The 14,293-nt window shown below is 44.8% G+C and overlaps 1 protein-coding gene across 1 annotated transcript in view; it reads left to right on the forward strand.

The window, feature by feature from the left end:
• PDZRN3 (PDZ domain containing ring finger 3) overlaps positions 1–14,293 on the forward strand; it is a 245,239-nt gene that overhangs the window by 2,513 nt on the left and 228,433 nt on the right. Inside the window, exon 2 of the mRNA XM_040492154.1 lies at positions 13,711–13,797. Coding sequence (XP_040348088.1) covers positions 13,711–13,797 — 87 coding nt within the window. The remainder of the gene's footprint in view (positions 1–13,710; positions 13,798–14,293) is intronic.

Consider the following 14,293-nt stretch of genomic DNA (forward strand, 5'->3'; position numbering starts at 1 on the left):
CAGCTTCCCTGGCCTCTACCCACTAGATACTAGTAGCACTCCTGCCTCCAAGACATGACAACTAAAAATGTCTCCAAATATTATCAGGTGTTCTCTGGGGGTGGGGTGTGTGTTTGGACGCGTGCAAAATCGCCTGTTGAGAACCAGGGTTTTCCTGATTGTAAAGGCCACGTTTTATGCAAACGGGGAGGGGCGTGGTGCCACTGTGTGGTTGCCTGTTCCATATGGCTGTGGGAGAACATTTTTGCCCCAGGGGCCTGCATCTGCTTCGCCTCTCTCTGCCCTCTCCCAACCCCCTCTTTATGCACACACCAGGCCTGCAAGTTTTCCCTCTCCCCGCTCCTCCCCTCCCCATCCTGGCCCCCTGGCCTGTCAGCCTCAGTCTGAGCAGCTGGCCAGCTCTGGGCGAAGGGCAAATATTTACAACTGAGAGGCTCACCCAGGACCGCACAGGCATACAAAAGACTGGTGTGAGCCTGCTCACCAAAACAGAGGGCAAGACTTGGTCCTCTAGCAGGCACCGGGTTTGCAGCAGAAGAGTTCCTGAGTTTCTCTTGTTTATGCTGTCATGCGAACTTCCTGCGTAGTTTTAAGTGATGCTTATTTATAAATAAGCCATTCACTACCCCGGAGTTGATACATCATTCATTGTTAAGCTAGTTTATTATTTCTTCTTGCCTTTCTGTTTTCTTTCTGGAGTGTTTGGTTAAACCTTCTCTCAGAATCAAAAATAGGATACTTGAATCTGAACTGTGGTTGTGTTTGGGGCTGTGCTGGGTGAGCCAGTAAGATAATCAAGGGTATTAAGCTTAGGGACAAGATGTTGTTGCTTTTTGAGCTTACGGAGAAAGTTCGGGTCTGGAGTTGGAGCCTGCCCTGGGACTCCTATGCACCCCAGCGCTAGCCTCAAGGACAGCCAAGAATGGCCTGGCCTGCAGTTTGCACAAGTTCCTCTCTCTGGCTTCAGACCCTGGCTGGCCTCAACTGAGGCCTCAGGGAAGCTTGCTCCTCTTGCCCCAAAGTTAACCCTCAGTGGCCCTCGCTGAAAAGCTTTCGCTGTTCCTGCATCAGCCAGAAAAACCTCTCCCACTGCGAGCTGTTTAAGAACTTGTTTATTTCATTGGGTCGACTCTCTGTTCCTGCTGGGTACTGTTTATTCTCTTCCAAAAGGCAGAAGGATTTATATTGCTTGGAAACTCTGATGCACAACACTTGATTTTTTTTTTTTTTAATAAGTCGTAATGTTTATCTGTCCCAAGCTGAAGTAGATAAGAAACACTTAGAAGATTTTCCCTACCAGCCCTTCAAGACCTAGACCTTGTTCCATAAAATGATCTGGCATTTTAAAAATTACCTTAACCTTTGGGTTTTGGACGCTCGCTGAGTGTTGAGGATTTGTCTGTGCTGGACCTACATAGACGTTGTTTCTCCTGCTCTAAAATGGGTACTAGGGCTTGCTTCTCAAACATCCCTGTGATCCGAAATCACCCAGATAGCTTGTTAAAACAGATTGCCGCATCTTACCTCCTCAAGATACTGATCAATTAGGGCTGGCTTGGGGCCTCAGAGTCTGTAGTTCTCACAAGCTTCCAGGTGATGCTGCTCTGCTTGTCAGGCTGGGTTAGCTACTCTTCTGGATGAAGAGTTAGGGTTCAAGTACAGACCTAGATGAACACATATTAGTCTCCTTTTACAAAAGATCGGGGTAAAGTTCTAAAACCCAGACCTACCCAGCAGTTACACAGTGGTTAACTACGGCCTGACCAGGCATCTTTAACCAATAAGAAGCTGCTTCTGGGCCGCAACAGACATGGTGATGACGGTTTGGTTGAATAAGTTCAAGAGTTTTGCTGCCAGCCTCAGTTTTTCCACCCTGACTGACCTACCTGATTCTAAGAGAAAAAGCATTTCATAGACTTCTCTGGCTTTCCAAGCAAGGGAAAGTTCTGAGCATAAATTTTCTTGAAAATTACTGAAAACCCGGGAACTCCTCCTTGGTACCTTTGCACTTTTATTTCTGTATCCAGTCCGTCATTAAGTCTTAGTGATTTTCCGTCCAAAACCCTTTTTAAAAAATTTTTAAATGTTTATTTTTGAGAGGGGCAGAGAGAGAGGGAGACATAGAATCCGAAACAGTCTCCAGGCTCTGAGCTGTCAGTACAGAGCCTATTGCGGGGCTGGAACTCACGAACCGTGAGATCATGACCTGAGCCGAAGTCGGACGCTTAACCCAGTGAGCCATCGAGGTGCCCCTCCAAAATACTTTTGGAATCTATTTACTGCTCTGCCTCCCCATCCAGTGATATCCCTGGTTCAAACCACCGGTTTTCCAACTCCAGCTATTAACATTTTGGGGTAGATAATCCTTCATTGTATGTGTGTTGCGGAGGGGGGGGGGGGGGGAAACAGTGTTCCTTGTTTTATAGGATCTTTAGCAGCATCCCTGGCTCTATCTGCTGGATGTCCGTAGCACTGCTTAGGTTGGGATGATCACAGGTGTCTCCAGACACTGCCAGATGTCACCTCGGAAACAAAATCAGTCTTGATCTCAGCCACCACCACCTCTTGCCTATACCACAACTGCTCCCACTACGTATTTTCTTGCTCTCATGCAATTACCTAGCACCGGGAATAATCTCTTAGAAATGTCAGGTTGAGGGGCGCCTGGGTGACTTAGTTGGTTAAGTGTCCGACTCTTGATTTCAGCTGAGGTCATGATCTCACAGTTTGTGAGCTTGAGCCCTGTGTCAGGCCTTGTGCTGACAAGCGAGGAGCCTGCCAGGGATTCTCTCTCCCTCTCTGCCTGCCCCTCCTCTGCTTGTGCATATGTGTCCTCTTTTTCTCTCTCAAACTTACAAAGAAAAACAGAAATGTCAATCTGAAGCCTCCTGAAACCCTTCATTTGTTTTCTAGTTTCACTTGCGTGGCTGTAAGGTCCATGGTGCTCTGGATCCTGCCAGCCACCACCTGTCTGTCTGCTTGCATTCTTACCCTGTTGCTTCTCTCTTCCCAGCTTCTTGAGTCTCAGGAAGTTCCATGAATATGACCCTATGCTCCTTTCTGCCCCCGGGCCTTTACACTTGATCTTTTCTCTACTTACAAGTCTTTGCAAATACTCATCACTAGATAATCTACAAATTTTGAAATGTCGCCTTCTGCCCCTGCCTTTATGCCAGCACTTAAGATTTGCTCATCACTAGATAACCTTTCTATCCTTCCCATCCCAGCTCAAGCACTCCTACATCCACGAAGCCCTCTCTCACCTCGTAGATGAGGTCTGGTGCCCTGAGATGTTCACTTTGGTCCTCCTCCTGCATGGTGTTTATCAAAGCTGTAACTAAATAATTGGAAGGGCAGTTTATTGTGTCTCCCCAGGAGGAAGCACGTCCCTCTTCTTCAGGGCTGTGCCCTGGACACAAGATTGCCATGTGCCCTGTAAGCTTTCAATATGTGTTGGTTTGGTGGGTGAATTCAAGATTGGAGAGGCTGTCTTGTCAGCCATCACAACTTTTCAGTTTTCAGAAAACCAACAGTGAGCTTGTATTGAAAAAGAATGAGTTTTTCCGTGACCCCCAAGTTAACAAAATTGTTCCCAGGTTTTTGGGAGGCATTCTTTTTGTTCTGCTGGATCCACCCAGATCAAATTGTATCAAGCACCAAATCCCAGAAACGATTTTGTCCATTTCAGAACTCCTGGAGGTAAGTGAATCTAATAGACAATTGTATCAGAAGGCTTTCCAGATGTGCAAACACTTTGAAATGTATCTATCACAGTGTTCACCTTCCAGTGTATTTTCTGTTTCTGGAAAAGCTTCAGCGAATAACCATTTCCTAGTGCATCTAACAAAACAGCCCAGTTCAGCTAAAGGAATTGTGGGCTGTCAATCCATTTAATTTAAATGTTTGATACACAGAATTAAGATTTGGTTTACATTATGTTAGCTACTCTTAATTGAATAATTAGAACTGGACTTTTTGAATTGGGAATTCTGATATTTATTCATAAGTGGTTCCTTCTGCATTTGGAAATAATGCTTGCCGGTTTGTAAAAATATTTGACGCATAAGAATCTATAAGGCCGTGGGGCGCCTGGGTGGCTCGTTGGCTAAGGGTTCGACTTCGGCTCAAGTCATGATCTCGAGGTTTGTGGGTTTGAGCCTCGCGTCAGGCTCTGTGCTGACAGCCCAGACCCTGGAGCCTGCTTCAGATTCTGTGTCTCCGTCTCTCTGCCCCTCCCCCACTTGTGCTCTGTCTCTATCAAAAATAAATAAAATGTAAAAAAAAAAAATTAAGGATCTATAAGGCTGTTATGCATTAGAGTATAGAACCAGGAGCTTGAAAGGAAAAGAAGTATTCATTTAATTATGTTGGGTGCCATACACTTAGGGTGCTTTATGTACGTATGTATGTGAGCTTCTCCATCTTTTTCATTAGGTAGATCTCTCTTTTTTAAAAAATATGTTAGATAAAAGTTAGGTAAAGTCCAGAATTTACAGAGATTCCAAGTATAAAACTGGGATTTGAGCCCAGTGTCTGACTTCAGGCTCATACACTATGGCCACAATAAGAAAAGCATTTTCTTCCGAGGCACTGTTTCCTGTGAGGTCTCATACATGTTTCTAGAGGGCTGTTATTTATATATACAAGCACTATGTTAATTGGAGGTGTTTATTTTATCCTTAGACCCCGTGAGGTAGGTACAACAAACCATTACCTTCCATATTACAGGCGGAGAAACCGAGGCCTGGAAGATTAAACATCTTCTCCCATCCTCTTCCTTTGGCTCCTTCTAGTTGGTTTGGTGGCTTCTGGTCCATGTTGATGAAGTGTGTTCTTCCCATGCCGTGACTCCCATTTTCATAGGTCTGGTGTAGAACACACAGAACATAAAACAGATCCTATGAAAAGAGAATCCAGTAAAACAAAAAAGAATTAAAGAAATGGAATCCTGGATGGAATAGTGGCTCATTTCTCTAATTTTCATGCTAATAATTTACCGAGTGGTTGATGGTAGAAAGAAAATAGAATCTTTTCCGAGTGTATTCTTGCTGTTTAGCTCCACACATTCTTAGACACATTGTGCCAGGCACCATGATAGGCACCACTGGATACAGAGGTCAACCTGAGCAGCTTTAACCCATGGGGTCAGTCACCCACTTGAGTCTTTGAAAACACGACACAAGTCTTCCTACTCTTTGTTTACTCAAGCTCTTTTGCTATGGCTTAGCTTCTGCCCCCCCTGAACTAATGGTGTTCTAATAAGCCTGTTCCAATAAAAAAGGGAAGTGGTATAACATAATGATTAGTCTTGTAAAGAAAATAACTAACAGATGGACACAGGCATCCACCTTTCTCACCCATTCCATATATACATTCGTGGGGAGTTTAGGGGACAGAGACCCCGTGCAGCCTGTGTGTGAGTGGGCCCTGCAGCAGTGTCGCCTGGAACGGGGAGGGATGAACTATTCTTTGGGCAGCGGTTAAGCAGCAATGAGTCCTGGGCAGAGAGGTCACCCTTAGAATTTTTCTAGGCGCTGTTTTCAGGTGTCTGTGTCTCTGCTGTGTGTAGTCCTGCAGTCGGTGAAAATAGGATTCACATGTTTCCTCTGGCTTACTGTTAAGGGCCTCTGGGAAGCTCTTGTAACCTCCTGTAAGCCTTATTTGTCTTATCTCTAAAATGGGATCCTATTTGGGCTGATACAGTTGGCTTTAGGATTAAACCAGGTGATTGGTGTTAGGTGCACAGTAAGCCTTAACGAGCATTGATTGAACATCTGTTGAGCGCCTGGCACCTGTAGGTTTTTTAGATCTTTTTAAAAGGAATTGCTGAAGAAACATGAGAAATTTGAAGTGGTGTAATGGAGAAGAAGATGGGCAGGGGTTTTTGCTCACAGGGTCACAGTTTCATTGTGAGAGTCGTGCTGCCCTGAGTGACTAGTTCTCTGGGTTCCTATCTGACTCTTTTCCCCTGGTGGCCACTGGGTAGAAGAGAAACATGCCAGGTCAGTTTTGCTGTGTCAGGGTAGCCTCTGGGCTAACATGTAAAGGAGGTGGTTAATAACGCTCATGAATAAAATGAGGCTTAGGGGGTTGTTAGGTGTGTTTGTGTCTGTCTAACTGAAAGTAACAAGGCTCAGGAGAGGTTGGCTGGGCAGAGCCCCTGCCTTCCTATAAGGGAGAACTTAACCGTGTTCCAGCTGCATAACTTTTGCTTGCTTACCCTATGGAAATGTGACAATTCGGTAGCTCCTTAAATAAAGTTTGTTCTTGTTTGTTAGTTTTCCGGTGAAGGCTTGCTTGTAGATGTTCACCAGGAGAGACAGGAGTTGATAAAAGTTAAAGGTGCAGACTTGAAATCAAACTCACGGGAATAAAGAAGTAAATTTTTAGGGATTTCTTACGTTATTTAAGTAAGACTGCACAGTAGACACTACATATGTACCTTTGAACCTCGGGACTGTTTCTCTATACTGTTTTTCAAAAATAACTTGTTTGGCCTATGGATGGGTTTATGTATACTATTCTGTAGATAGTATGACTTCAGAGAAGCTCTTTTTGTATTTCTTTCCACCTGTTTTTCCATCCTCTTTGCCTTTCTCATCTTTGCTTACTTTTATTTTGGTGACAGATGCACACCACTGATACTTACATTGACTGTCTCATACATTTCTTTTTTAATGTTTATTTTTGAAATAGAGTCCGAGCATGAGCAGGGGAGGGGCAGAGAGAGAGAGGAAATCGCAGAATCCGAAGCAGCCTCTAGGCTCTGAGCCGTCAGCAAAGAGCCCAATGGGGGCCTGACCCATGAACTGCAAGATTGTGACCTGAGTGGGTCTTAACTGACTAAGCCACCCGGGCGCCTCTCATCCATTTTCAGTTCGTTTGCATCAACCTCATGACTGCCTTCAGTTTGAGGCTTGAACAGTCCTCCCCTGTTCTTCCCCCAAGAATATCCCTTCTTTAGAGCTGGAGGTTGAGTTACAGGGAGGAGATTGACCCCAGCCAGCCATTAGAAACATAGTTTGAATGGCAAAGAGGACAAACACATTTCGGTGTAAGGAAGTGAAGATACCCTCATCTCTTGAGTAGGGAATTTCTGGCAGCCAGCTCTGCCTCCTGTTCTCCCAGCCCCCACCGCTGTACATTTTTGTGCTTTCTTGTGACTAGTGCACAGATAGAGCTGTTTCCCAGCTGTGGGACTCTCTGAAAGCTTTGCATAATCCGAGGCTGAGAGGTGTCCTGTCACCCCAGTTACATAGACTGGCGGTCAGTCAATTACAGTTCTCAGAACCCGCTGGGCAGCTTTCCAGTCCAGCCAGTTCTCGGCTGTGAGTCCCACACCACCAGTGATTGGGGAACACCCGTCACTGGGCGGAAAAGAGTGTTTAGAAAGAATCCACGTTAACAGTGGCATGGATGGGCTCTGGAGGCCACCGCATGGATTAGGAGATGGCACACATCCAAGCTTCTGAGGCCAGATTGTTTGGAGGAGGGTGGTGACAGAGTAATACTAAGGAAAAGGGACTTTTCCTGTAGGAGACACTTCATGTCCTTGGACACTTAAAAAAAAAAGAATCCCCCCCCCCCCCCCCCCAGCCACCATGTAAGGTGACTTTGACAAAGTAAATTTGATTTTTGCCTTTTCCACCGTTGACTTTTCCTCCCATATTGTCCACTTAGACCTTGAGTTGAAATTTGAGCAGATTGTGTTTTGGACAATTTAAACATTGATCCAGTAGTTACTTGTTCGAATATGATAGCAAAGCTTATTTTCAGAGAAATCAACTATGGCGTTCGTGAACATGGAGTTTCCATTTCTGCTGACTTAATGGTGTAAGTTATGTGGACTTTTCATGCCATTTATTTAGGGCTTGGTGCCCACATCTCCTTCTCCAAGGCTAATATATCTCTGTTCTTTCTTAATCCTAAAGACCTAAGCACCTCCCCAAGAGGTCCTCCCCTGCCCTAGGGACCCAGCAGTGAGCTGTGTTCTTGGGTGGAGGCTGGGGAGCTGAGGATCTGTTAGAGCTTCCAGCTCCACCCCCCCCCCCACCCCAAGGAGCCCGTGCTGTATCTGGGGTCCAGAGAACGACTGGAAGCATCGTTTTCCATCTGCTGCCCAGGCTGTTGGTGAGACATGCCTGTCTCCTGGGTCCTGGCTCCTGAAGGAAAGAGACACAGGCCACCAGAGAAGAGGAACAGGATAGGGGCAGTTCTAGGGAAAGCGGCCAAGGAGATGCCATGTCACCAACATTTTCGTTGCTGATTTTCCCGTTTTTCACCTTTTCTTCCCAGCCCATCAGGACCCACTGATCTGGTAGAACGTGGAGCAGTCCACATGCCTCAGTGGTCGCCAGTTACCCCTCCCTTTCCATCTCCCCAGCATCTTCTAGGTTTGCTGTCCCTATCCAAGTCCACACGTTCTTGGACTTACTGTTTGTCCTGTCCCGTTGTGAGCCAACACCTGTTTCCCCGTTCTCTCATGGCCACCTCCCTCAAGGCCTGGGTACGTCATGTGTCTGACTTCCCCTCCTTGTCCCCGTATCCCACCGGGACAGTATCACTTGCCCGTCCTAGCTTGCTGCACTGAAGGTTCAACCCCAGCTGCTCCTATTATGTTTACTTGTCGTCCTGCTACCATCTCTAAAATACCGACTATCTGGTGGCACTTAACCAGCCCTCCTAGAACGTGCCACTCTGTCTCCAGACTTTGGGGGGAAAACAGAGACACATACATGGAAGAATTCCCATCGTACAGCCAGATGGTATGATGAATACATAACTATCGTATTTTGCTTAACTTGAGGCTCTCCCAAACTTGCCTTAGATGGACTGAGTTAATTTGGGATTTGCTTGGACTTTGGGGCAGAGTAATTTATGTGGCTAAAGAGAACCAGGGCCCTCAGTGCTCAGTGTCATAGCGTTCACCACACACTGTGCCCTGTTCATCTTGTGAGCAAGTCTGTTGGCCAGGCACTGTACTGAGGCACTGGTTGGCGGTTGTCTATCTCATTCATGCTTTATAATAACCCCGTGATGTGAGAAGAAACCATTATTATGCCCATTCTGGGGATGAGGAAACTCACCTCAGGTTCTGACTGTGCAGTCCGAGATCTTAACCATCACCCCGTTCCTGTCAGGGGCGTAATACTCTTATGATACCCTTCACGGTATAATAGACACTCTAATCTTTGCCACTGTTATTACATAGTCCAAAGAAACCTTGCTTAAAACTCTGATCACAAAACTAATTAGATGTCTAATCCTTCATGACATTTTAATGTGGAGGTTCACTCTGGTGAGGCAAAAGGATTTAAGATACAGTGCCAGAATTTACCCATGGAATACAAAGAACACGGACGTTGGAGTCCCATGGATCTTGATTCCTGGCTCTCCCTCTTTGCAGCTGTGTGATCTTAAGCAAGTGTCTGAATTTCTTGAAGCCTCAGTTTCTCAGGTTAGAGGGTGAATACAGTGCCTGCTTCAGAAAGCTGATCCTTTAGTCAGTTGTTTATGTGAAATAGAGCTCTTCCCCTTGTTTGTATTACTTCATTAGGCCATTGAGAAAATTTCAAAGCATGGGTTATGATAAACTCCCCGTACAGATTAATATCGGTTAAATTTTTCTTTAGACGAAAGAACCCCTTGTTAACATTTCCGTGAAAAGTCAGCAAAGTGGCATTGACAGGAGCCTTTGCCCTTGTCCCATTTATATATGTCTCTTTAATTACATAGAGCATAATTGAGCCAGAATCATTTGAATGCCCTCCATCCTGTAGCATTTTCAGCTCAGTACCAGGTTAAATGATATAAGCAGGAATTAACGTTAACGTGTTAAATACATTGTGTGAAGCCCAGTGTTTAAATTCTTGATTAGTGTTTCTTGGTGAAGAATTAAAAAGTAGAGTAGTTGAGATTGCTTTGTGGGGAGAGGAATGGAAAGGGAAGACCAGAGTCAAGTTCGTGGTGTCAGAGGCGAAGAGACCTCTGGAAGTTAGATGGAGAAATGAAAGAAATTGAGCCCAGACGCAGCTTTTCTCTTCTTTTGTTGCTCCCGGCATTGTGTGGTGAGTCTTGCCTGCGTTGGCTCACTATTACAAATCAGTCCTAAAATAGGCGATGGCACTTGAAGCCAGTTCTTACCTTCCTGGACAGCAGACTACATCAAGATGCTTGTAGAAATGAGAATACCCCTTCTTTCTCTCCAGCGATTGCATCTGGCAGGGAAGTTTAGATGGTCAAACTGATTGTTCCAAAATGTTCTTTGCAAATCGCTGTTTGGCTGGGGAATGCTGTGTCTGAGGCATTTTCTGGCTTGTCCCTGGAGAGAGATCTGGGAGTCTAGGTATAGACTTAGGTGTCTGGGCATCTCAGATTGGGTCTTCTGGAGATAATTAGTTCAGTGCACAGTTGGGAGTTTTGTGTTCATGTTGGTTTCCCGGGTGAAAGCTCCTATGAGGAGTTCCTTTATGGAACTCCAACCATTGAACCATCTTGAGAGAGACCTAAGAGGTTACCAGCCCACATGGCCTTCTTTTCTGTATTCAATATGAAAAGGGAGTAGTGTAGAAGAGTAAATGGCGTCTAGAATCAGAGAGCCTGGGTCTAAAACCCAGCTAGACCTCTTACTAGCTCTTCCCACCTATATCATGAGGGTGGTAAGAGTGCCAGTGGAGGAGATGGGTTGGATTTATTAAAGAAAATAAAGCATTTAAATAAATGTTTAATATAATTTCTGGGACATGGTAAGCAGCCAGTAAATGTGAATGCCCTGTAATAAGATTTCCTGGTTTTTCTATAATTTTTAGAGCAAGGGTTATCACACAGTGGGTTTGAAACTAGTCTTTTAAAAAATTCCGTTGTGCGTTCTCTTCCGTACATCATTTGAGATTGCCAGACTAGAGCCATCTGCCTCAGATTACTGTGTAACCGTGCAGTTTCTGTCATTAGTTAGGAAAGCCAGAAATGCAAGATATGTGTGATAACTCAGTCAAATTCCAATGTATTTCTAACTTTTTCACCCCTCTAAGATAGCAAAGTGAGACGCGGACTTACCAGGATTTTGCTTTTCCAAGGCAGGGAGATATAAACTATTTCAGTTTGCGAATCCTCACGTTTACATTTCAGAACTATCTGGTTGATCCCGAATGTTTATTCTGTTAGAACAGTGACGTTCTTGGCCGGTAACTTGTGTACATCAAATTTAATCGTATCAGTACCACTGACAGACGGATACTCTGGATGGTGGTACCAGGGATTGGAGATCTTTTTTTTTTTTTTTTTTTTTTTTTTGCAAAATTGGTAGTTTGTTATTATAGAGGCTTTTCTGCTTTTGCTTAGGTACAGCAGCTTGATAAGAGAGTTTTTGCCTTTTACATTAAAACACTCTGTTTTACATATCAAGTAAGCGAGCAGGTGGAAGTGAGTATTTTATTGCGTTGTTCTTAGAGGACACCTAGTTCTTTCATTAAAAACTGTCTTTTTCTTCTTTTTTTTTATTATTTATTTTTGAGAGAGAAAGAGAGAGACTGAGACAGAGAGTGAAAGTGGGGGAGGGACAGAGACAGAGAGACAGAATTGGAAGCAGGCTCCAGGCTCTGAGCTGTCAGCACAGAGCCCAACATGGGGCTTGAACTCATGAACCGTGAGATTATGACCTGAGCTGAAGTCGGATGCTTCACTGACTGAGCCACCCAGGTGCCCCTAAAGACTGTCTTTTTCTAATGAAAAATTGTCATTTTTGTTTTTACAGGATTTTAATAATTGATGCTTAGGCTTATGTAACAGTTTTAAAATTTTGAAAAATTCTAATATTTTAAATTCTGTACACTAGGCAGGAGAAACGGTTGTGGTTACTAAGAGCTTTAAACGGGGCGCCTGGGTGGCTCAGTTGGTTGAGCATCCAACTTCGGCTCAGGTCATGATCTCACGGCTTGTGAGTTCGAACCCCGTGTCTGGCTCTGTGCTGACAGCTCGGAGCCTGGAGCCTGCTTCGGATTCTGTGTCTCCCTCTCTCTCTGCCCCTCCCCTGCTCATGCTTTGTGTCTCTCTCTCTCTCTCTCTCTCTCTCTCTCTCTCTCAAAAATAAACATTCCAAAAAAGAAAAAAAAGTTTTAAGCACGTAGGTAATTTTGTATATCGAGGCCCATTAGCCATACACACATACACACACACACACATACACACACACACATATTTGGTTCTGTTGGGCACATTAAAAAAAAATTTTTTTTTACATTTATTTATTGCTGAGAGACAGACACAGAAGGTGAGCAGGGGAGGGTCAGAGAGGGTGAGACACAGAATCCGAAGCAGGCTCCAGGCTCTGAGCTGTCAGCACAGAGCCTGATGCGGGGCTCAAAGTCACAAACCGCGAGATCATGACCTGAGCTGAAGTCGCTTAACTGACTGAGCCACCCAGGCACCCCAGTGTTGGGCACGTTTCTGCTGCCCAAATACAGAACCACAGTTCTTTGTTGACAACTCTAGCTTTAAATGGAGCAGTGCTTCAGAAAAGCCATTGACTGCCCGTCAGAAAGAGTGGTTTCCCTTGCCAGTGTAGCTGGGTCAGATACTTGGCATTCATGCCATTCAAATGTTGTCATTTATTTCCACAGAAAAAGGAGAAGGCAAAGGTTTGATCAGGAAGTGGTAAATATCAGAACAAAATCTATTTTGTCCTAAGCTGTTACGGGTTTGTTTTTTTTTTTTAAGCTTCTAACGAAGTATTCATATCTTAAAAAAATGTAGTGTTTAAATAATACCATGTTTAAACAGAAAACGTGAGTGAAGCGTTTGCGAGTCTCTGCAGTCCCTACGTGTAAAGTTTTGTGTATCATTCAAATAAGTGGAAACATTTCAGGGGTGTCTCGGTGAGGTTAATGTTGATGTCAATGCCTGTTTAGTGACAGTGTGCACCTAAGGTTAAACCTATTTTTATTCATCTGTCTGTTACTTGAGAGTGTTTGCTAAGGTGCCATGGAATCTCTGTCCCTTCTGACTGTTCACCATTGCCTGTGAGACCCGCCTGGGTGACTTCTGCTTGTTTGATTTAAAGGGGTTCACACTGACCAGCCTCCTTTGAACAGAGTGTTTTCTGTTAAATGTCTCGGCATCTCCTGTGGACTGGACAGTAATTACTTTGTGAAATTGCCCCCCTCCCCCTTGCTTTGCAGTAAGATACAGGATTTTTTCTCTTTCCCCTCCACGTTCGCGTCTGACTTTGCACAGACTGGTTTTCCCCCAAGTCTCTCAAACACAGATGACTATTGACAGGCCATACATGTGCTCAGACTTCCGAGAGCCTTGCTCCTTGAACCTCTCGTGACAAAACAAGAATGGCGCTGTTGAGGATGGTTGAGAAACAGAAAGTAGCTGTCTAGACAGCTGGCGTGCGATGGGCCAGTCAAAGGAAAGATGCGTGTGCAGACCAAGGAGTCATTGATAGATAATGTTCATTAGGCATGTCTGGACATCGCCAGACATTCTTATGCGGGCACTGCAGGGTTGGGATCTAGAAACGTTCGTAACCTCCTCAATACAGGACACGGTTTCAGCTTGGGCCCTAAAAGTTGCCTTGCTTAAACTACCCAAGAGATGTAGGATTTTAATGATGAGCTAAGAGCCCGTGAGTCTGCTTAGATAGAAAGGAAATTGCTACCATTTATTCCCTGTTTGTAAATAAAATTTTGACTCCTCTGTTCCCTACAGGGAGAAGAAACCAAAAGTCTGACTCTTGTCCTACATCGAGACTCTGGCTCCCTGGGATTCAATATTATCGGTGGCCGGCCTTGTGTGGTATGTTAATTACTAAAAGTTTTTCTTTCCCTGCTGTACGAGGAAGACGGGTCAAGGTTTGGGGAGTGAGAAGTAGAAACCTCGCTCACCTCATTCTGCTCTCTTTAATTAGGGAGTTTCATTGTTTATCTAACATCTTCACCCTCAGGAGTTTTTATTTAGTTGTGGTCTCCTAAAATAGCATCGTCCTAGTAATACAACAACTTATCTAAACCGTTTAGGTTTGGGGGGGGCATGTGTGGTTGGGTAGCAGTTGAGTGAAGAACGTTGTGTGAGATGCGGCCAGTTGGAACAGAGTAACCCAGCTGGAGCGGGGACTCTGTGCCTGGAAGTCTGATCTGGAGCTCTGCTCTGTCAGCTCTTCATTAGTCAGGGACAGTTCCTCATTTGTAGACGATTGCGTCCCTTTGCTTTTCCTCCCACTGCAGCTCACCCCGTTCATCATTAGCTCCCCCTCCAGAAAGAGGAGGTCAAATTCAGACCAGTAGGTTTAACT

Source organism: Herpailurus yagouaroundi, unplaced genomic scaffold (assembly GCF_014898765.1).
Source record: "Herpailurus yagouaroundi ecotype Mexico unplaced genomic scaffold, PumYag 183, whole genome shotgun sequence".
Lineage (NCBI taxonomy): Eukaryota > Metazoa > Chordata > Mammalia > Carnivora > Felidae > Herpailurus > Herpailurus yagouaroundi.